The 24,070-nt window shown below is 54.6% G+C and overlaps 1 protein-coding gene across 1 annotated transcript in view; it reads right to left on the reverse strand.

The window, feature by feature from the left end:
- Positions 1 to 24,070, reverse strand: part of KCNB2 (potassium voltage-gated channel subfamily B member 2) — a 100,049-nt gene that overhangs the window by 69,658 nt on the left and 6,321 nt on the right. Inside the window, 8 exon segments of the mRNA XM_039912523.1 lie at positions 13,122 to 13,328; positions 13,330 to 13,406; positions 13,409 to 13,474; positions 13,477 to 13,518; positions 13,521 to 13,641; positions 13,643 to 13,765; positions 20,676 to 20,728; positions 20,931 to 21,033. Of these exon segments, the coding sequence (XP_039768457.1) occupies positions 13,122 to 13,328; positions 13,330 to 13,406; positions 13,409 to 13,474; positions 13,477 to 13,518; positions 13,521 to 13,641; positions 13,643 to 13,765; positions 20,676 to 20,728; positions 20,931 to 21,033 (792 nt within the window).

A 24,070-nucleotide genomic window follows, 5' to 3' on the forward strand; every position in this document is an offset into this window, starting at 1 on the left:
TGTACAGGATGTGGTCCCGGGAAACCTCGCCGAGAGGATGGAGAACGCGAGCGTTCTGGGTGTCACGGGGTGAGGGGAAGGAGAGCCATTCAGAGTCGCCGTCCTCGCAGCGAACCTCCATCTCGAGCCAGACCCCGGAGTCCACTATACCGTCCTCTCCCAAACGCTTAGTACAGTGCTCTGCCCACAGTTGAAGCCCTCAATAAATACAACTGACCGACGGACTACCTTCACGGGCATCCATCGCTGGGGGGAAATCCATCCCCAGGGGTCAACGCCTACCCGTTGATGACTCATTTCCTGTCACCCCCCGGACGGGATTCGGGACCAACCCGACCCCCCCCCCCCCTCAAAAATCTGCTTCCAGGTTCATCCCTCTGACTTTCCTGGTTTTTTTTTTTATGGCATTTGTTAAGACAAGGGCCAGGCACTGGTTAAATAACCGGGGCAGATACAAGGGGAAAGCAGCGTGGCTCGGTGGAAAGAGCCTGGGCTTCGGAGTCAGGGGTCATGGCTTCGATTCCCGGCTCTGCCACGTGTCAGCTGTGTGACTGTGGGCAAGTCAGTTCACTTCTCTGGGCCTCAGTTACCTCATCTGTAAAATGGGGATTAACTGTGAGCCTCACCTGGGACGACCTGATTACCCTGTATCTCCCCCCAGCGCTTAGAACAGTGCTCTGCACATAGTAAGCGCTTAACAAATACCAACATTATTATTAAGGTGATCATGTCCCCGGGGGGCTCACAGTCTTCATCCTCAGTTTACGGATGAGGCAACCGAGGCCCAGAGAAGTGACCTGTCCAAGGTCACACAGCGGACAAGCGGCGGAGCCGGGATGAGAAACCAGGTCCTTGGGAATCCCGGACCCGTACTCTTTCCGTCATGCTGTTCCACCGGGTCCGGCCGGCCTTTCTTTTAGACTCGGCCTCGTTATGCCTCGCTTGAGTATTTATGCCCTGGAAAGTAAAGTTCCTCCTACACGGTTTCAGAACTTACAATTGCATTCTGGGGAAAGATCGACTCTCCTCAGTCTAAAATGTGATCCGGCAGGGACCAATTATTGTCCTTTTCCCGGGGCCCGCCGGGATGGGCTCCTATCAATCGACCGGTTATCTTTTCTGAGCACTTATTCCGTGCAGAGCTCTGTTCTAAGCGCTCGGGAAAGTACAAACAGAGTCGGTAGAACACAATCCCTGTGCTCCGGGAGTTTACAATCTAGCCGAGGAAACGGGGCGCTAAAATAAGGGAAGCAGCGTGGCTCAGTGGAAAGAGCCCGGGCTTGGGAGTCAGAGGTCACGGGTTCTAATCCCGGCTCCGCCACCCGCCTGCCGGGTGACCTCGAGCAAGTCCCTTCGCTCCTCTGGGCCTCCGTTCCCTGGTCTCCAAACGGGGATTCAATATCTGTCCTCCCTCCTACTTCAACCCGCGGGCCCCGTGCGGGACCTGACCAGCGTGCAGCGCGTAGCCCGGCGCTCGGCACATAGTAAAGCGCTTCACGAAGAAATCCCGCTATTGTGAGTGTCACCGTGCCCTCCCTTAGTTCTCAGTACCGGGCCCCGTCCAGAGTGGACGCCGGATAAAACACCGTCGATCGATCGATCGATCTGGACGCCGGGGCTCGTCGTTCGGGAGAATACCTTGTATTTTAGGAACTGCAATAAAGCATTGCGGGATGAGATCGGCGGGTCTGCCCCCAGCCGCCCGTGCGGAACCAGAGGCGGTCTCGGATCTGCTGCCGTGCCGGGAGGGAAAAGGCAGAAAGCCCAGCCAACGCGCTCTCTCGCAACCGTTCCGATCTATCGTCCCCTCACCTCCGGGCGCTGTCCCGATCCAAGTCCTAAGGACCTGTGGTCCCTAAAAGTGACCAGAACACAATGACGGCCTCTTGTTAATAATAATGTTGGTATTTGTTAAGCGCTTACTATGTGCCGAGCACTGTTCTAAGCGCCGGTGGAGATACAGGGTCATCAGGTTGTCCCACGTGGGGCTCACAGTCTTCATCCCCATTTTACAGATGAGGGAACCGAGGCACACAGAAGTGAAGTGAGGGCCGCGTGTGTCGGAGGACTTAATAATGTTGGTATTTATTCAGCGCTTACTATGTGCGGAGCACTGTTCTAAGCGCTGGGTAGACCACAGGGGAATCAGGTTGTCCCACGTGGGGCTCACAGTCTTAATCCCCATTTTACAGATGAGGTAACTGAGGCACAGAGAAGTTAAGTGACTTGCCCACAGTCACTAGTTGGCCGGCTGGGGACGGGCAATTTAAAGTGACCCCTCGAGGGTGGTCGTTTCAACGATTTAATAATAATAATAATAATAATGATGGCATTGGTTAAGCGCTTGCTACGTGCAAGGAACTGTTCTAAGCGCTGGGGGGATACAAGGTGATCAGCTGGTCCCACGTGGGGCTCACAGTCTTCATCCCCATTTTCCAGATGAGGTCACTGGGGCACAGAGAAGTGAAGTGACTTGCCCAAAGCCACCCATCTGACAAGTGGCGGAACCGGGATTAGAACCCAGGACCTCTGACTCCCAAGCCCGGGCTCTTGCCACCGAGGCGCGCTGCTTCCCCAAACGATTTGTTTGTGAGCCCGTTTTTGGGCAGGTATGGTCTCTAGCTGTTGCCGGACTGTACGTTCCAAGCGCTTAGTACAGTGCTCCGCACATAGTAAGCGCTTAACAAATACTATAGTTATTATCATTACTAAGTGCTGGGGCGGATCCAAGCCAATCGGGTCAGACACAGTCCCTGTCCCACGTGGGGCTCACGGTCTCAATCCCCATTTTGCGGACGAGGAAACCGAGGCACAGAGAAGTGAAGTGACTTGCCCCAGGTCACACGACAGACAGGTGGCCAAACTTGTATCCACCCAGGACTTGGTGTTGTGCCCGGCAGACTAAGGGCTTAACAAATACTATTATAATTTTTATTATTCTTAAGAGAAGGATCAAGGTCTAGTGGAGAGAGCGCAGGCCTGCCAGTCAGAAGGACCTGGATTCTAATCCTGACATTGCCACTTGTCTGTTGTGTGACCGTGGGCAAGTCGCTTCACTTCTCTGGCCTCAGTTACCGCATCTGTCAAACGGGGATGAAGACTGTGAACCCTGGGGGCTGGAACCGTGTCCAATCTGATTGATTTGCATCCGCCCCAGTGCTTAGAAGAGGGCTCGGCATGTAGTGAGCGCTTACCAGGCGCCAGTGATTAGTTGTGATTATTAATTAATTAATAGAGAAAGCAGCACGGCTCAGTGGAAAGAGCCCAGGCTTGGGAGTCAGAGATCGTGGGTTCTAATCCCAGCTCTGCCGCTTGCCAGCTGTGTGACTCTGGGCAAGTCACTTCACTTCTCGGTGCCTCAGTTCCCTCATCTGTAAAATGGGGATGAAAACTGTGAGCCCCCACGTGGAGCAACCTGATCACCTTGTATCCCCCCAGCGCTTAGAACGGTGCTTTGCACATAGTAAGCGCTTAACAGATACCGCTGTTACTATTATTATTATTAATTATTAAGCGCTTAACAAATACCCCTCACGCAACAAAATCCCGTGAACTTCACCGGGCTCTCCGCCTCCCCGGGACCTCCGTGAACCCCCTCCTCGGCAAGAACCGAAATCGGCCGTTACGGTTCCCCGCGATTTCTGCATCCTCCCGTTGCCGTGTTCTGCTAAAAGCACAAAGACATCAGCTCGGGGCGGTAGGAAGACAGGAGCATCCTGGTTCTATTCTAGCTGTGTCAGTTTCCCTGCAACATAGGTGCCGGAGAAAGTGACAAAGCAGTGGAAAACCCTCGCAAGGAAAGCCGCCTACTGATCGGAGCACTTAACTTGGGAGATTAACGCTGCCAACCATCTGAATGTTTGTGAAATCTAAAAATACGGAGTCTAAAATCACTGCCAGGGGCCGAGGCAGATGATTTGAAGAATGATGACTCGGGGCGGGGGGCGGGGGATTGGTTCCTCTTCTAACTGTCTCTCGCTCTCGGCTGTCCCGCTCCACACGCCCTCCCCCACCGCGGAACTCCGCCCCTACCCGATAATAATAATAATGATGATAACGACGGTACTCGTTAAGCGCTCACATGGGTGCCGGGCACAGTTCTAAGCGCTGGGGTGGACCCGAGCAAATCGGGTTGGACGCGGTCCCCTGTCCCCCGGGGGTCTTACGGTCTTCATCCCCTTTTCACGGTGAGGCCACTGAGGCCCGGAGAGGTGAAGCGACCTGTCCGACGAGGTCACGCGGCGGACCAGCGTGATTAGAACTCAGGTCCTTCCGACTCCCAGGCCTGTGCTCTATCCCACTAGGCCGTGCTGCTTCCCGCCTAGGCCTCCATTCCCTCTACTCTCCCTCCCGTGTCGTCGACGCGCCGGATCTGCCCCTCTCGGCATTTGACAGCTACCCGTCCTCACGGCACTTCCGTCCGGTCATCCGGGATTACCTTTTCCCGTCCCGTCTCCCCCGTCTAGAGCGGAGGTTTCCCCCTGGTGGGCAGGGAAACGTCTACCGGCTCCATGGGAGTTGCCATCTCCCAAGCGCTCGGTTCCGGTGCTCCGTTCCACGGGAAGGCTCGAATAAATACGTGGGACGGGCAGGCCGACCAGAGGATGACTCCCAGAGAGCGGGAGCAGGAGGTGGAAAAAGGGAGCCGGGCGAAGTCGCTGAACCAAAAACTTGACCCAGACCCCCCGAGTGACGAGTGTGTTGTTTCAGTTCCTGCCCCCATAAGCCTCCCGCAGGGTCCAGCCAGTCCCCCGAAAGGAGAACGCCATCCCCCTTGGGATTTTAATAATAACCATTATGGTATTAAGCGCTTACTATGCGTCAAGCACTGTTCTAAGCACTGGGGTAGACACGAGGTAACCCGGTTGTCCCCTGTGGGCTCACAGTCTCGATCTCCATTTTCCCAGATGAGGTCACTGAGGCACAGAGAAGTGAAGTGACTTTGCCCAAGGTCAGCAGCGGACCAGTGGTGGACCCGGGATTAGAATCCATGACTTTCTGCCTCCCGGCTCTAGCCACTACACCACGCTGCTTCTCGCCGTGCTCAGCGTCTGGGGGAGGACGATCCGGCGGAGCCGCTAGACACGTTCCTGCCTGCAGTGAGCTTATGGGTCTAGATGGGGAGACAGACATTCATATAAATACTTTTTATTGTAGAATTCATAGATATGCACATTCATTCATTCAATGGTATTTACTGAGCGCTTACTACGTGCAGAGCACTGTACTGAGCGCTTGGAACGCACATTTCGGCCACAGATAGAGACAATCCCTGCGCGCGGAAATCTAGTTTAGAGATATGTCCTCCAGCAAGGGAGAAGTCAGAATATCGGAGCAATGAAGCCAACCGAAGCAGATGAGAGCAAGGGGAGGGAAATGGGCCGCCGTGTCTGATCTCGAGGCATCTCTGGAAATCAACCGAACGCATTAATCGAGCACTTAACTGCGTGCGGAGCACTGTACTTTTGGGAGAGCTGGACTGAAGGATTTTGGTAGAGAAGCCGCGCGTCCTAGTGGATAGATCACGGACCTGGGAGCCGCAACGACCTAGGTTCTAATCCCAGCTCCGCCATTTGCCCGCCGCGTGACCCTGGCCAAGTCGCCTCACGCCTCGCTGCCTCAGTTACCTCGTCTGGAAAATGGGGATGAAAAGTGAGAGCCCCACGTGAGACGCGGACTGCGTCCAACCTGCTTACTTTGTATCTGCCTCGGCGCTTAGAACTGTGCCTGGCTCACAGTAAGCGCTTAACAAATACCATTTTGAAATAACTACGTATCAATAGCTGACAGTTGTCGACGGGCGGCTAACCGAGGCGAGGAACTGCCCCGTCGGTGGGAGCCCGGTACCGTGGGGTAGTTTCCTCCCGGCACCGGGAGGAGAGTCGGCGGGTCAGTCTCCAGGAACGCGGGGGGATTATGTGACGTACCTCGCCGCCAACCGGTCTTCTCGGTCGGAGAAGAAACGGACCCGAAGAGAAATCATCCATCTGAGGGGAGATAGGCGTTTCCAAGCGACTTTCGCAAACTCGTCGGATCGCCTTCCCCTCCGGAGGAAAAAAGGAGACGCGTCACCAGTGGGATTCCCCTCCGGGTATCCACCGCCGCGCCGGGTACCACTCGGGGGATTTTCACTCTTCCCTTGGAAAATGCCAACACCTCGTCTCCCCGGCCCAGATTATCTCCCAAGAGCTGATTCTGCGGAACATCCGTCCCTTCCCCCGCTGGCTCTGTGGCATTTTTGTTACACGCGGTGAGCGGTGCATCTTCGGCGGTCATCTCCCAACCCCAGGGACTGACCATCTGCGATGCCACGCCGAACTGCACGGGACGACTGACGTCACCGTAGGACCGACTCTGGAACACCCCGCCAGGAGGAACGGTATCGCTTCCCTCGACCGCTCGATCGGGTTTACCCGAACGCCTGGGTTGATTGACACCGTAGAGGCGACTTGGCGATCTCCAGCCGGGGGACACCGTACCGCTTCCTTCGATAGTTCCATCACCCGAACAACCGTGACGGTTGACGTCGTCGGTAGAACCGAATCTGGAGAAACCCTATCGCGATCCCTCGGGTGTTTGTTCGAGGTCGCCCGCGTGACTGTTTAACTCCCCTTACTGGTGGCCTGCCGGGAGTTCTCGTGGTGTTCCTGGGGCAGGGAGGGATTGGGGTGAGGCGGGGACTGCTATAGATACCCCAGAACGTCTCTCTGTCGGCGCAATCTCTCAGTCTGGTTTCCCGGCCTTCACTTCTATCCAACCGCCCTTGGCCGTTGGTCAACGAGGTGAGGGAAAACGAGGGGAGTGGACGGTCCCCTCCTCCCCGCCGTCAAGATAACCCCCAGGGCCCAAGCCCCTATGGGGCAGTCGGCCAGGAATATCACACCCGGATCGCAATTCCTGCAAACGAACCCCTTCCCACCCGAGAGAGGAGGCTCGTCGGGTGCTGGGGCCGCGGGGGAGGACGAGGGGGAGGGGAGACCCTCAGCTTGACATTTCCCGCCTTTGGCGGGTCTAACTCGGACCCTTTAATGCTGATTTCTTCCCACTCCACCCACCCACAGATGCACAAAAATGCACACGCAGTCACAAGAGACCACCTGCACAAGTGCATTACTCAAGCGGGCACAGACACACACATTTTTTCTGATCCCGGGTTTCCCTGGCGACAGAGGGGTCCCTTTCTCCGTGGTTCCTTTTTAATCAATTAAAACCACTAAAAAACCAGAGGGGGTAGCTTGACCGCCAGCTTGACATTTCTCACCTACGGCAGGTTGAACCTCGACCCTCGATGCTGATTTCTTCCCTCTCCCCACCCCGCCCACACACGTACATATCTGTAATTTATTTATCGATTTATATCAACGTCTGTCTTCCCCTCGAGACTGGGAGCTGGTTGTGGGCAGGAGTGGGTCTGTTTATTGCTCGACCGTCTCTCCCAAGCGCTGAGTACAGTGCTTTGCGCACAGTAAGCGCTCAATAAATATGATCGAAGGAATAAACGAATGAACACGCACATACGGACACAAGGGCCCATCTGCACGTATACACGCGCACACGCTTCTTCGGATCCTGGGTTTCCCTGGCGGCAGAGGGGGTCCCCCTTTCCGACGGCTCCTTTTTAATCGATAGAAACCGCGAAAACGAAAAGGCTCATTGATATGCAGATTGCTGCCGCGGAATCTACCGGCGGCTCCGGGGATCCCCAAGAAGCTATAGTTAGCTCCTCCATCTGCGGGATGTTTTCCTTGAGAGGGCTTGCAGCACTCCGATCGTTATCAGCTGATGCCTGCCTGATTGGACCCTGTCCATTTTCCATTCTGGAATTGTAACGGAGGGGCGGGGGGAGAAGGTACCAGGACTCCGGTTTCTTTCCACCCATCGCGGAAGAAAGAAAAGGCGGATTCCCTCTGCCTGAGAAAGCAGCTTTCGGTTGGCTTCGCGTTCGGAAGGCATCCGGTCCTGAAGGGTTTGGTTCTTCAAAGCACGATCCCTTTCCACCTCCCTTCTCCTCTCTCCATCCCTGATTCTCCCTGAGTGATCCAGCACGAACCATCCGACCCCACAGACCCTCCCCTCTCCATCCCTGACTCTCCCCCCAGTGACCCAGCCCGGACCATCCAACGCCCCTCATTCTCTCCTCTCTAAACCTGGTTCTTCCTCAGTGACTCAGCCCGGACCATCCAACACCGCCTGACTCTTCCCTCTCCATCCCTGACTCTCCCAGTGACCCACCGTGGACCATCCCACACCGCTGACTCTCTCCTCTCCATCCCTGACTCTCCCAGTGACCCACCGTGGACCATCCCACACCGCTGACTCTTCCCTCTTCATCCCTGACTCTCCCAATGACCCAGCACGGACCATCCCACACCTCGATTCTCCCCTCTCCATCCCTGACTCTCCCTCCAGTGACCCAGCACGGATTGCTGATCCAAAGCTCCCCTGGGATTCGGGATGCACGGCTTCCTTGGGGAGTGGATCCACGTGCCTTTGGCTTTTCGGGATAGCGCCTGAGAGCGGTTAACTCCTTACGGCACAGTGTTAACATCTGTGTTGCACCCCAAAGAGCTTTCGAAGATGTTCCGCCAGGCTTTAGCACCGTTTGGGGGATTCTGAGTTCCTACACAACTAAAACTGGCCCTGTACGTCCACGCACACCCATGCGCCCCCCCCCCACCCCCCCAAAAACACACGCTTGCAGAATCGCACCCAGAATGAGGTGACGATGAGGGTCCGGGGCAGTTTAAGACCCCTCCTCTATCCAGAGAAGCAGCGCGGCTCAGTGGCTACAGCCCGGGCCCGGGAGTCAGAAGATGGTGGGTTCTAATCCCGGCTCCGCCACTTGCCTGCTGTGTGGCCTTGGGGAAGTCACTCCACTTCTCTGGGCCTCAGTTCTCTCATCTTTCAAATGGGGATTGAGACCGTGAGCCCCACGGGCGACGGGGACTGTGTCTGACCCGATTTGCCTGTATCCGCCTTGGCGCTCAATACAGTGCCTGGCACGTAGTATGCGCTAAACAAATACCACTGTAATTATTATTATTATTCTGGCCCGCCTGCCCTTCTGGGATCAGAGAATCGAAAGCCCAGCAGAGATCAGGAATAGGTAACAATAATAATAATAACGGTGGCATTTGCTAAGCGCTTACTATGTGCAGAGCACCGTTCTAAGCGCTGCGGTAGATACGGGCTAATCAGGTTGTTCCACGTGAGGTTCACAGTTAATCCCCATTTTACAGATGAGGTAACTGAGGCCCAGAGAAGTGAAGGGACTCGCCCGCAGTCACACAGCTGACAAGTGGCAGAGCCGGGATCCGAACCTCTGACCTCTGACTCCCAAGCCCGGGCTCTTTCCACTGAGCCACGCTGCTAACCCAAAGCACAGTTCCTAATCTACTTAGGACTCGTTGGGCAGACGGAGTCGGGGGGCGGGGGAAGCAGATCGGTGGGTTGGGGGGGCCATGGGGTGCCCAAACCTTTCCAGACCCCTGACTCCGCTACGTCCTGGAACCAATTCCCCCAGCAAACAAAGCAAAAGCCCCGTAGGCTTTTATGGGCCCCTGTCAGTGGAAGAGGAAAAGAAAAACACCCACAAAATTCTAGTGGAGCCTGTTTCTGTTTGGCACTTTAAAAAATAATTAGACGCGCGTGAAAATACAACCGTTATCTGCAAGCAAGCCCCAGCCTGGACGATTTAGATCGTCTCAGAGCACAGCTCCAGAAAGGATCCGAGACAACATTGGTTGAAAATACTATTTTCTCTGCAACTCTGTCAGTCATTCTACTGTGACCCCGGACGACAGAGCCGCATCGCCCCGGGCTTGAAACTGCTTTGGAGGACCCTTGGGCCGAAGGCGGGCAGAGGCTGGCCACCGTTAACTCGTTGTGGACGGGGAATAGGCATCATCTGGGTATTTGTTAAGCATCTGCTACGTTCCCAAGCACCGCTCTAAGTGCTGGTAGACGCGAGGCTGAGCCACGTGGGACTCGCCGTCCCAATCCCCCTTTGACAGATGAGGTAAACTGAGGCACAGAGAAGTAAGTGACTTTCCCAAGGTCACACAGCAGACAAGTGGCGGAGCCGGGATCGGAACTCACACCCTTTGACTCCCGAGCCCCGGGCTCTTGCCCCTCGGCCACGCTGCTTCTCGTACTGGGCCGTGCCGCTTCTCATGTGTCGGCTTATTATCCGCTTTTACTCTCCCCCGCGCTTAGTAGGGTGCTTCGCACAGGGTAAGCGCTCAACAAATACGACCGAACGGATACTGCCGACGGGTTTCCTTTGAGATGCGAGAAGCGTGGAGGGTCCTTCCTTCCTTTGCTTCTCCCCTAGTAGCCGGCCAGGCTGGTCACCTCCTGACCATGGGTATCTTCACCTTCTAGCCCACGAGGATTTAGGTAAACTGTAGCTTGCCCCCGCTAGATTTTAAGCTCCTTAAAGGCCCGGAATCATGTCTGCCAATTCTTTTCTACTCTCCCAAGTGCTTATTTATTGATTTCTTTTTGGAATGGTATTTGTTGAGTCCTTCCTATGTGCCAGCCACCATTCCAAGCACTAGGTAGAGACCTAAGCGGCGCGGGGCCGGGAGGGGGGATGAAGAAAGAGAGCGAGTCCGGGCGACGCAGGAGGGAGCGGGAGAAGAGGAAAGGAGGGTGCAGTCAGGGAAGCCTCTGGGAGGAGACGTGACTTCAATCAGGCTTTGAAACGGGGGAGAGTCCCCAGCGAAATAAAGCGAAAGCCCTATAGACTTATGGGCAGCTGTCATTGAAAAGAAAAAGAACCTCTAATGAGAGGTTTTCTGTTTTGGCGCTTTTAAAAATTAAGCTCGCTGTGGCAGGAATGTATCTGTTATATTGTTATACTGTCCTCTTCCCAAGCGCTCAGTACAGTGCTCTGCACACAGGAAGGGCTCTAGAAGTACCATCGATGGACTGATTGAGTCCTCAGAGATGGCGGGTGCCTTAGCCTTTGGGGTCTTTGGGGAAAAGAAAGCGCCGTTTTGCTTACTGTCTTCCTACGAGAAATGGGGACACCCAAAACCCCTTAAAACCACCCCAGTGAACGGAAAGTTGTGCTTTTTGATCCTCGGGAGGTGTGTTTACCATTCGCCACTCACTCTCGTCCCTAATTTACAGTACATTTTGGCAGACGTTTGATCCGGAGTTGAACAAACCCAGTTATTCTCCCGTCAATTATTAAGTCAAACTGGAGCTCGAAAACGCTGAGGACGGATGAATGAATACTCCGCCGGCTCTGAGATGTTTGATTTTCTAAATCGTCCTTCGAAAGGGGAAACACCGTTTTCTATCTAAGCCGATGTTTCTCGGGTCAGCCATTCCCGCAATCCCCACCATTTTTGATTTTTGTTTCGATCAAGGGCACTTTTCCACGTTCCCAGCTCCTCAACGCCAAAGATCCGGGAAGCTTTTCCTCCCGCCTCATGGGAGCCGGGGTAAGAGGCAAGAGGGATGTCAAGCCAGACCATCCCATTCTGGACCAGGCTGGGGGCTCTACTTCCCCAGTCTGATGCATTCTAGGCACGCTTTTTTAAAAAAAATGAAACCGGTTAAGTGCTTAAGTAATATGGTACGGGACTTATTAAGAGCTTATTATTGCGCCGAGCACTGTTCTAAACACGGGTAGATCCAGGTTAATTCAGGTTGGGACACAGTCCCTGTCCCACATGGGCTCACACTCTTCATCCCCATTTTCCAGATGAGGAACTGAGGCCCAGAGAAGTGAAGCGACTCGCCCGAGGTCAACCCAGCCGACAAGCGCGGAGCCGGGATTAGAAACCCACGAGCTCTGACTCCAGGCTCGGGCTCTAGCCGCTCCCGCCGTGCTGCTTCTGGGGCGCGGGAAGGCAAGTGATCCGCCCGAGGTCCTGCCCGCTGCCCTCCGGATCCCATCTGGAAGAGGCGGCGACCGTGGCGGCGCCCAGCTGGCGGGGGCCGCCTAGGTAACAACCGGTGGGTGAAGCCGACCCTAGCAACAGCAAAAGCATTCAGGTGCCGATCATTCTATGGCAGTGGTATTTATCTGAGCGCTTACCTTGGGTGCAGAGCGCTGTAACTAAGCGATCAGCTGCTGCCTTGTGCTCCGTTCCATCCGCCGCGGGAGGCAATTCCGCTGCTTACGAGGCCCGGTAGGGCGACCACGGAGAAACCCCCGTAGCCAATCGGACTGCGCTCCCTCCCCTGCCGCCTACCTGCGCGTCTGGCGCACGGGTGGCGAAGGCCCGGTTCTAAGACGCTGGGGGATGAATGAGCCTCGTATGTGCGCAGGGGAATGCGTACGGCCTTAGTAACGGTGCCTCGGTCGCACAGTAAAGGCGCTCCGATCAGATAACGACTGAATGAACGAAAGCTAATCGGGATGGACACTGTCCCCGTCCCACGTGGGGCTCACGCTCTTAATCCCCGTTTTTACAGATGAGGGAACTGAGGCCCAGAGAAGTGAGGTGACGTGGCCAAGGTCATAGAGCGGACACGCGGCGGAGCCGGGATCGCACCGAGGACCTTCCGGCTCCCGGGCCGTGCCGCTTCTTTCAACCCAAAACCTGGATGCCGCACACTGCGAGAATCAGGGAGCCGCCTTCCCCTCCCCGCCCCCCCCACTTCCCCCCGTCCACCCCGGGGCGATTCTGGGAGGACGCGAACCACCGTTGGCACGAGAGGATTCGCGGAGGGGGAGAGGGTCGGGCGCGACGCCCTTAGGCTTCCCGGCCTCGGCCTGGCCGCTCCGCCCCGAAAGGGAGGTCTGGACAGCACTGAACGCGGCCGGCAGCGAGGAGCGCCAGGGGACGACCGTTCTGAGATGGGGCGGACGCCGCGACGACCCGCGGATCCGCTCGAAGCCGTCGGCGCCCCGGCCTCCCGCACGACCCACAGAGCCCCGTCGGCACGACGCTTCTTCCTCGGTGATCTTCCCCGCCGCTCCAGTCTTTGGAGAACGCGAACCCCGCCTTCCAGCCGAAACGACTCAAGCCCGGGGGGCCGGAGGGGCGGGAGAACCGGGCTGCTCCGGAAGAGCTCGGGTGGGCCCCCGAGGAGATACCGACCGCCCAACCTGAGAGAGGCGGGCCCGGACGCGACGGGACACCCGCCGCGCGCTCCCCTACCTTAGCGGCGACGGACGAGTTGGGCTTCTCCAGCAGATCCCAGAGCTTCTTCCTCTTCTCGGGGCAGCAGGTGTTGTCGAACTCCTCCCCCTCCCGCTCCCTCATGGTCTCGGCCTCCCGGCGCAGCTCCTCGTTCATCTGCTCCTTCTTCTGGTGGTACCTGGCCTGGCAGCAGGACTCCAGGTAGATCTCGTCCACCCCCCAGTAGATCCAGCTCCTGGCCGAACGACAGAGCGCACATCTCCTCCATCATGTGCAGCTTCCCCGTCCGGTAGAAATTCAGATGGAGGTGAAGGCCCCGGGGTGGCGGTCGAAGAAGTACTCGTTCTCCGCCAGGCTGTAGTCGTCGCACACTCCAGCAGGGCCTCGTGGCTGCCGCAGTCCTTGAGCTTCCCCACCGCGTCCTGGGCAGCCGGTCGAGGGTCCGCCACAGCACCTCGTGGGTCAGGCCGCCCACGTTGAGCTTGACCCTCCGCGAGCCGCACTTGCCGCGGGTGACGTCCACCGGCTCCGGGGGCAGCGGACAGGGTGGACCGGGACGTCTTCCTGTTCAGGCCCGGCGGGCCCTCTCGGCCATCCTGGACGGGCGGCGGGCGCCGGCCGGGGGCGCGGTCCTCTTCAGACGGGCCTCCCCATCCTCGCGGCTGTCGGGGGACAACAAAGACAACAACGGAAGCCATTTGGTGTCTCGGGAGAGAAGGAGCCTGGCGGCCTGGTGGCCGGAGCCCGGGCTCGGGGCTTCTAATCCGGCTCCGCCACTTGTCTGCTGCGCGGCCTTGGGCGACTCACTCCGCTTCTCTGGGCCTCGGTGACCTCATCCGGAAAAACGGGGATTCATTCATTTCATTCAGTAGTATTATTGAGCGCTCACTATGTGCAGAGCACTGGGACTAAGCGCTTGGAATGGACAAATCGGTAACAGATAGAGACGGTCCCCGCCCTTTGCGGGCTGACGGTCTAATCGGGGGGAGACACGAAGACCCCGTTACCTTACGTCTTCCCCCGCGCTTGCAACGGGGCTCGGCACATAGTAAAGCGCTCAACGGATATCGTCGTCATTATTATCACGGGCAGGACCGGGGTATCCGTTCGGTGCTCGCTATGAAGCCAGGCACTCGGTCATACCGATCATTCGATCGATCTTGTCGAGCGCATTCCTGGGGGCGGAGCACCGGACTAGGCGCCTGGGCGAGTCCAAGAGAACGCCAGACGGACGCATTCCCGCCACGACCGACTTAACGGTCTAGAGGATGGGCTCCGGACCTAAGCGCATGGGGTGGACACAAGCGAATCGCGGCCCCTGTCCCGTAAGGGCTCAACCACTGATCACTGTGGTGTTTTTTAAGTGCTTACTCTGTGCCTGGCACTGGGGTGCGTACAAAATAATCAGACGGCCCCTCCCGCCCCCGAGGCTTCCAGTCCCGGGGGGAAAGGAGAAGAGATACGACAATAACTGCGAGTACCCTGTTGAGCGCTTACTATGTGCCGAACACCGTACTGAGCCGTGGGGTAGAGAGGAGATGGAACAGGGGCCCACGTGGGGCTCACGGAGGTCGAATCGCCATTTGTGCGGAAGAGGCAACTGAGGCGACGGAGAGGTTAAAGTGACTTGCCCGAGGGCACAGAGCGGGACGAGCGGCGGGGCCGGGGATCTCAGAACCCGGGTTCTCTGGCCTCCTTCGTGACCGAGGGAATTCTTTGGGCCCGGAAGACCATGACAGTGAACTCCTGTTGGGAGTTGGATAGCTAGAATTTAGGAGGGTAATAATCTTTTGCCAAAGTGGCTGCAGTTGATCTGTTCCCTTTCTTTCACCCCACAGCTCTCATGTGAGAGAAGCAGCGTGGCTCGGTGGAAAGAGCCCGGGCTTGGAGGCAGACGTCGTGGGTTTCGAATCCCGGCTCCGCGCTTATCAGCTGTGGTGACTTTAGCCCAGTCACTTCACTTCTCTGGGCCTCAGTGACCCTCATCTGGAAAATGGGGATGAGACGGTGAGCCCCACGTGGGAACGACCTCGTTCCCTCAGCGCTTAGAACAGTGCTTGCACATAGTAGCGCTTAACAAATTATTATTCTGTCCCTATCCGGCACTTTATTTATTTACATTAACGTCTGTTTCCCTCTCGAGACTGAATGCTCGTGGTAGGCAGGGAACCTATCTATCGGCTCTGTTTTATTGTACTCTCCCAGGCGCCAGTACAGTGCTCTGCACCCAGTAAGTATGAGAAGCAGCGCGGCTCAGTGGAAAGAGCCCGGGCTTGGGAGTCAGAGGCCATGGGTTCGAATCCCGGCTCTGCCACTTGTCAGCTGTGTGACCGTGGGCGAGTCCTTAACTTCTCTGTGCCTCAGCGACCTCATCTGTAGAATGGGGATTAAACTTGGGAGCCCTCACATGGGACAATCTGACTACCCTGAATCCCCCCAGTGCTTAGAACAGTGCTCTGCACATGGTAGCGCTTAACAAATACCAACATATTTAGCGCTCAGTAAATACGACCGATCGATCCATCGGTAACGCAAAGCAAGGTCCTCACCATTGGGAGCGATACGCGGATGAGAATCAGCCCCGGGAGACCCCGCCTCCCGGGAGTCTACCGCCGATCCATCGGTCGTACTTACTGAGCGCCCGCCGCGTGCAGAGCACTGTACTTACAATCTCAGAATAAAGGCAGGGGTGGGAGGGGTTGCCAGCAGACACGGGAGGAAGGATGAGATAACAAAAGCCGACAAACCACAGAAAAGACAAGGATAAATATAAGGAGAGGAATTTGGGGGAGTGATTTCACACCGACAAAGCTGTATCACAGAGCTGTGGGCAGCCGCGAAGGGAAAATTCTGCCTGCAACCAGGGCTTATTATGTGCTCGAAGGCTCGTCGTGGGCCGGGATTGTCACTCTTTATTCCCAAGCGCTTAGTACATACCACTGAATGAATGACTGTGTGAAGCGCCTGGGAGAATACAGCAGAGTTGGCAGACACGTTCCCTGCCCCATTTATCGTGATTACGTTGTCTTGTTTTTGTCCGTCTGTCTCCCCGGATTAGGCTGTGAGCCCGTCGTTGGGCAGGGATTGTCTCTATCTGTTGCTGAACTGTACATTCTCAGCGCTTAGTACAGTGCTCTGCTCACAGTAAGCGCTCAATAAATACTATTCAATGAATGAATGAATGAATGAACTCAGGTATCGCGCTTATCTATCAGGTTGGGGTTTCTAGACCAGGTCGTAATGTTCCCCCTTGGGGTGGCTAGTTAGGGAATTAGTTAGTGGCCAATCAATCGGTGGTATTTATTGAGCACCTACGTTGTGCGCAGCGCTTGGGAGAGTGCAAGGGAATCGAACGCCTGCTCTCTAGGAGCTGACGGTCTAGCAGCGGAGAGACGTAATGATAATAATGTTGGTATCTGTAAAGCGCTTACTATGTGCAGAGCACTGTTCTAAGCGCTGGGGGAGATACCGGGTCATCAGCCCACGTGAGGCTCACAGTCTTCATCCCCATTTTCCAGAGGAGGGAACTGAGGCACAAAGAAGTGAAGTGACTTGCCCACAGCCACAGTCACACAGCTGACAAGTGGCGGAGCTGGGAGGTGCTGAATTATAGACTAGACTGCAGACCGGCAGCTCGTCGTGGGCAGGGAACACGCCTGCCTGTTGTTCCGTCGTCTTCCGCGGCGCTCTGCCCACGGAAAACGCTCAGAAAATACGACTGAATGAATGACCGAATAAACGCCGGAGGCGAGGAGGGGGGAATATGTTCAGCTGGGGGCGAGAGTCCGACGCAATCAACGTTTGCCTGGAAAATTCCATCTGCTAATAGAATGGCCAATCCAATCCATATCTGCAACCACTGCCCGTCCTTCAGAATGATATAAGAGAGCAACGCGTCTCCCCCATAAATCTTTCTCCCCGTGGCTTGGGCCAAATCTTCCTGCTCTAGAGTCCTCCGGTTCGGGAGAACGGAAGCAGGCCCCATCCCCCCCGTCTGCTCTCGTCTCGCGCCCTGCTTCCAGAGTCCCTTCTCTCCTTCTAAATGATGCCTGTGAGGCGCTTGCTACGTGCCCGGCACTGTACTAAGTGCTGGGGCAGATACAAGCTACTTGGGTTGGATCCAGTCCCTGCCCCACATGGGGCTCACAGCCTTAATCTCCAGTTTCCAGATGGGGTAACTGAGACCCAGAGAATAATAATAATAATAATAATGATGATGATGGGGGTATTTGTTAAGCACTTACTATGTGCCAAGCACTGTTCTAATCCCGACTCCGCCACTTATCTGCCGGGTGACTTTGCGCAAGTCACTTCACTTCTCTGGGCCTCAGTTACCTCATCTGTTAAAATGGGGATTAAGGCTGTGAACCCCACGTGGGACAACCTGATGACCTTGTATCTCCCCCAGCGCAAAGGACGGTACTTGGCACGTAGTAAGCGCTTAACAAAAGCCCATCATTATTATTATTATTATTATTATTGTTATTATCTAGGACCTTTGGACATTTGATATTCACCCGACCTCCAACCCCACACTACCTAGGTACGTATCTTCAAATTATATTTTACAAATTATTCATTCATATTAATACCAGCCTCCCCCTCTTGACTGTAAACTCATTATGGGCAGGGGAAATGTCTGCTAATGCTGTTGTACTCTCCCAAGCACTCAGTACAGTGCTCTGCACCTAGTAAGAGTTCAGTTAATAACACCGATTTATTGATTAACCCTGCAGGGAGGAGAATCGGGGGCTGGCACGGAAGGGCATTCATTCCTTCATTGAGTCGTATATATTGAGCGCTTACTGTGTGCGGAGCGATGCACGCTGTACCGTACTGTTTGCGGTACTCTGTACTAAGCGCTTGGGAGTCCCAAGCCCACATGGAGCTTACAATCTAGGCATTCCTTTGTCTTCCCTGACCCCAGGGGATCACCTCCTTCCATAATTCCATTACCGCCCTCAGAATGATCTAATCTCTCCACGGCGGGCGTCCTGGGTTCGAAGACGTTTCCGCTTATAAAAATTCCCCTCAAACCCCACCAGTGCCTTGGGACTTCTAACCTGCCTTATTCATTGAATGTCCTTCACTCAAATTTCCAGGTGAGCAGAATCCCCCTCTCAGGGCGGCACCTGGAGAGTCTCCAGTCCTCCACCGGTCTCGGCTACGGGAGGGAGAGTCAAGCAGGGGCCCGTCCGTGCCATTCCCGGCTCGGGCGGCGGCTGGCGAGCGGCAGGCCGTCGGCTACGAGTCGAAACTCCCCCGTGCCGGGCTGCGGCGGCACGGGAGAGGGCCGAGGGCGGAGATTCGAGTTTAGCGCGCGGCAGGCGGCGATGGTCGACCGCTTCCGGATTTTTCCCAAGAAAACTCTACGGATGCGCTCCCAGAACGATGGCGGATGGAGAGCGGGGCGTACGGGGAGAGACGCGTCCGTGGTGTCGCTGTGGGTCGGAGACGACTCGACGGCATAAGACGAGACACGAGACAATTGCAGAATCAGAATCCACACCGCCTAACTCTATTGCTCTCTCCCAAGCACTTGGTACAGGGTGCTCACTGCACCTGGTAGGTGCTCAATAAATAATAATGATAACGATGGTATCTGTCAAGTGCTTCCTACATTCCGGGCACTCCACTAAGCGCTGGGATCGATACAGGCAAATCGGGTTGGCCACAGTCCTTGTCCCGCATGGGGCTCGCCGTTCTAATCCCCGTTTGACAGATGAGGGCAATGAGGCCCGGAGAAATGAAGTGACTCGCTCAAGGTCACACGGCAGACGCGCGACGGAGTCGGGATTAGAACCCTGGTCCTCTGACTCCCAGGCCTGGGGTCTATCCACTGGGCCACGCCATCGATTCTTGACGTTAAGACTGACGTAATCGCAGACAGAGTCAATACCGATGGAAATTTCCTGGAATATTCTAGCGGTTTCTTTGGGCAGGGAAAACAGGGCCCAAGAAAACCCGCAATAGATACCACTGATTGATTGATTTTTTGTTTTCCCCTTCAAAGTCTGAGTCATTAGAATGTGAACTCCTCGTGGACGTGGATTGTGTCTTTTCTCTCGACTGTATTTTCCCAAGCACTAGTACAACGCTCAGCACACGGAAGGCTTTTAATAAATACCACTCTTCGATTTAGCGCGCTAGAGAGTCCGTTTGGTATCATTAGCTTTTCGTTCAATTTCTTCTGTTGTTCTCTTTTGACTCCCGATTGGGACTTGTTATGTTGGTTTTGTTTTTGGGTTTTTGTTTTTTTTGGAATTCTACTTTCTGCCTTTTATAATGGGCCTGTCAGTTCTTTCGGCTTCAAGACCAGGACTCTGCCACGGGGGGGACGTTTGCACAATTTATGTTTTTAATCTTAGTAATTAAGAACCTACAGTGCTCTGCGCTTTAATATATTTTCATTAGAAATGAAATGAAGCATACTTTTCATTCATAGGGAGCTGCCCGATGATTCGCTTTAGAATATGAATGTAATATTACATCCAAGGCCTAGCGGTCTTGTTTTATGGGAACGTCAGCCCCTCCCCAACTCCCCGTTAGGATATCGAGCGAGAGTACGTAGTATAGTATTTATTAAACATTAACAGTGTGCAGAGCACACTGAGTGCACGAGAAGCAGCAAGGCCTAATGGGAAGAGCCTGGGCGTGGGAGTCGGAGGACCTGGGTTCTAATCCCGGCTCTGCCGTTCGCTTGCTGTGTGATCTTGGGCGAGTCGCCTCACTTCTCTGAGCTTCAGTTTCCTTAAATGTAAAAAAAAAAAAAAAAGGAGGATTCAATATCCGTCCTCCCTTCTCCTTCGACTGTGACCTTGGGCAAGTCGCTTCACTCCTCTGGGCCTCAGTGACCTAAAATGGAAGTTCAGACCGTGAGCCCCACGTGGGACGGGGACTGTGTCGAACCTGATTTCTTGTATCCACCCCAGCGCTCAGTACAGAGCCTGGCACAATGTTAGGGCTTCATAAATACCAATAATAACAGTGATGACTGTGGTGTTTGCTAAATGCACAATTATGAATGATGACAATCACCATAATGATAACAATCCTAAGTGCTGGGAACGAATTAAGAGCTGGAAATTGAGACACGGTCCCCGTCCCTTGATCAGGCTGCGACATCTTTCCCGACACGGAGGGAGGAAACCCGGCTTTGGAGATCTTTCCCCTGGTCGGGCGTTGGAGTCGCCCCTCGTGCTCACGCTGAGTGAACATCAGCTCCCGAGAATGCAGCGGACCAGTGAACATCTGCTCAGCAAACCCTCATTAGTCTGCTTGAGGGAAAAAGAGGCTTAAAAAAACCCACCCCAACCGAACAACAAGCGTTTCCATTTTCCACAGCTGTACCGGGAAACCACTGACACAATCCTGGCTCTGCCACACGTCTGCTGTGTGACCTTGGGCAAGTCACTTCACTTCTCCGGGCCTCAGGGACCTCATCTGGAAAATGGGGATTAGGACCGTGAGCCCGATGTGGGACAGGGACTGTGTCCGGCCCGATTTGCTTGTATCCACTTCAGCGCTGACTCAGTACAGTGCCTGGCAACATAGTAAGCTCTCAACGAATACCACAGTTATGATCATTACTATCTCCCCGAAGAGTAATCTGCTCATGTCACCTCCTAGAAATGACACTCCAAAGGATATTACACCTAACAGTCAGTCCCGATGGGGGGGTAGGAAAACCACTTTGATTTTCTTGTTCGTGTGGTACAAGCGCGTCACCTAACCGGAGTCAGCAAGCAGGGACGTCTTCCATGATAAAGGGCTTTTTAAAGCTCATTTTACCTCACTAGATGGGATGAAATCGAGGCCTCTTTTAACCTCTTTTCTTCAAGGCCAGAAAACCATAGCCGACACAGTACACATCCACCCATTTCAACTGCCAACCTCTGCTTTTCGTTTTAGTGCGGGGGGTGAAACCCACCTGGGGAAAAAGGAACAACCGTCAAACGGGGGGCGGAGGGAGAGAAAACCACCCCGGGGGTGGGCAGAACTTTGCCGGACAACTTTTCTGAACTGCGCTTCTTGAAGAACCATCTTCAAATTCTGCCAGCGTAAAGGGACATCATTTTAGGGGCACGACCGGGAAGAGAGCAGATTAAACATAACGTTTATTGCTTTTCGGTTTCCGGCCCCGGGAGTGGTTATTCTCTTCAGGGTAAGGCCCGATCCGTTCATCGTATCCCTCAATTTTGGCCGCATCAGTTGCCCACCTGGCCAAGGGCTACCGCTCTTCAGTCGTTCAGGTAACTCGGGGTTTTTTTTTTTAGGTCCCCTAAAATCCCAGAAGGTCTATGAGAGCGAAGGAAATCCAGGCAGCGTCGTGAGGCCACAGGAAGGAATAAAGAGAAAGATGCGATCTGTAATAGTCCTTTTCAAAATCACCGCTGCCTTCCTGCAATGACAACGCGTATAAATAGCGAAAAGCTTTCTATTTTTGTTTAGGTGGGGCTGACCGGGAAGATTCCAACCTCTTTCACTAATGACATCCTTGAAAAGGTATACTAAATTTATATGCGGGCCGTAATGACGATAAGTTGCCCATCCACCTCCGCGTCAAACAGGAACTCCTTACCACATGGGCTTTTAAAGCGCTCAATCACTTCACCCCTTCCTACTTCACCTCGCTGGTCTCCTACTCCAGCCCTGCCCGCACACTCTGCTCTTCTAACGCCAACCTTCTCCCCGAGCCTCCGGCTCGTCTACCGCACCGCCGACCCCTCGCCCACGCCCCCCTTCTGCCCCGGTAATAATAATAATAATGTTGGTATTTGTTAAGCGCTTACTATGTGCCGAGCACTGTTCTAAGCGCTGGGGTAGACACAGGGGAATCAGGTTGTCCCACGTGGGGCTCACAGTCTTAATCCCCACTTTACAGATGAGGGAACTGAGGCACAGAGAAGTTAAGTGACTTGCCCACAGTCACACAGCCGACAAGTGGCAGAGCTGGGATTCGAACTCATGAGCCCTGACTCCAAAGCCCGTGCTCTTTCCACTGCGCCACGCTGCTTGGTACTCCCTCCCACTTCCAAGCGCTCCTAAAATCACATCTCCTCCAAGAGACCGGCCAATCAATCGATCAATGAGTGGTATCTATTGAACACTTATTGTTAGGATTCACCTGTCGCTGGACAGCAGAGGTCCGGGAGAGAGTCAAAGGACGATGATCGAGTGATCAAAACGCTGATCAAAGACCACGGCAGAGACTCAAGGTTTTACCGCCCGGGAGAAGGCGATGGTAAACCGCTTCCGTATCTTTGCCGAGAAAACCCTACGGATACCCACGCCGGAACGACTCTACGACAGAATGATAACGATAATAACGATGGAATCTGTCAAGCGCTTACTATGTGCCGAGCACTGTTCTAAGCGCAGGGGTAGATACAAGGAGATCAGGTGGTCCCACGTGGGGCTCAGGGTCTCGATCCCCATTTTCCAGATGAGGCAACTGAGGCCCAGAGAGGCGAAGCGACTCGCCCAAAGTCACACAGCTGATAAGGGGCAGAGCCGGGATTAGAACCCACGACCGCTGACTCCCAAGCCCGGGCTCTTTCCACTAAGGCACGCTGCTTCGCAAATGCCACCGTTAGCATTATTACTATTACTATTATTATTATTATTTTTAACCGTGTCTATAGCTCCTAAGCACTGAGGCGAAACCTTGCCTTCCAACTGTAGAGGCTGAGTCCCGGGGGAACGGGACTGTGGATGCGAAAGCACATGAAAGCATTTTCCAGAAAGAACTGGGGCCTGACGTGAGAACGTGGTCTTCTGTCTCTCGGGCCAAATCCATCTCCCTCCGTGCACACACGCGATAGAGAACCAATCTAGGAAGAGCACAGACTTTCCACATTCCCCCGCCCCATCCCCGTCAGGCCAGGTACCGGCCGTTCAAACGATAATAATAATGTTGGCGTTTGTTAAGCGCTTACTATGTGCAGAGCACTGTTCTGAGCGCCGGGGTAGATACAGGGTCATCAGGTTGTCCCAGTTAATCCCCATTTTACAGATGAGAGAAGTGAAGTGACTTGCCAACAGTCACACAGCTGACAGGTGGCAGAGCTGGGATTCGAACCCGTGACCTCTGCCTCCCAAGCCCGGGCTCTTTCCACTGAGCCCGCTGCTTCTCTGAGAGGAGGTGAAGAGTCACCGGCGCATTGTCGGAGACGAGGCTCGCGGGTCTGCCGGCTGGAATCACCGCAATCGCACCCCCTCGAAATTTTAAATGCCGCTCGATAAGCCTCGGCGATGACTTCTGGACGTTACCAAACGCCTGCGGGACGCGGGGATGTTTTCCGGCTCAAAGTGCCCAGCGCGAGCCCCTTAGTGGAACGACCGATTCAGCTTTTCGATTAGGTTCACGCTGAGGCTTGAGTGGGAAACGCCAATTTACAAGCCGGTTTTAGGTCCTTAGATTAAGACCGTTCCGGGCCACTCCCCTCGTAACCCTGAGAAATCCGAGGTCGGGGCTCAAGAGATATTTCTGTGGCATTTTACGACCACCTAAGCTCCCTCTTTCCGAAAAACCCGGTTCGCTTTTAGATAAGAAGCGGAGCACCGATTTAGAATAAAGCCTCTCTCGTGGGGGATTTACTATTTAATAATTGCCTGCTTCGCAAGTGTGATTTGATGAACTCGAGACACTGAGCGTGAGAGTCGCTAGACTCATTGGCCTCGACTCTTATCGACTGGAAACACAACAGGAGAATCAACACACGCATCACTTTTTTAAATTGGCTCCAAAGGTGCCGGAATAATAATAATGATAATTATGGTTCACACTCCTAATCCCCATCTTACAGATGAGGTAACTGAGGCCCAGAGAAGTGAAGTGTTTACTTGTTTTGATGTCTGTCTCCCCGCTTCTCGACTGTGAGTCCGTTAGTGGGCAGGGATTGTCTCTATCTATTGCCGAATTGTACTTTCCAAGCGCTTAGTACAGTGTTCTGCACACAGTAAGC

This window comes from Ornithorhynchus anatinus, chromosome 7 (assembly GCF_004115215.2).
Source record: "Ornithorhynchus anatinus isolate Pmale09 chromosome 7, mOrnAna1.pri.v4, whole genome shotgun sequence".
Taxonomy (NCBI): Eukaryota; Metazoa; Chordata; class Mammalia; order Monotremata; family Ornithorhynchidae; genus Ornithorhynchus; species Ornithorhynchus anatinus.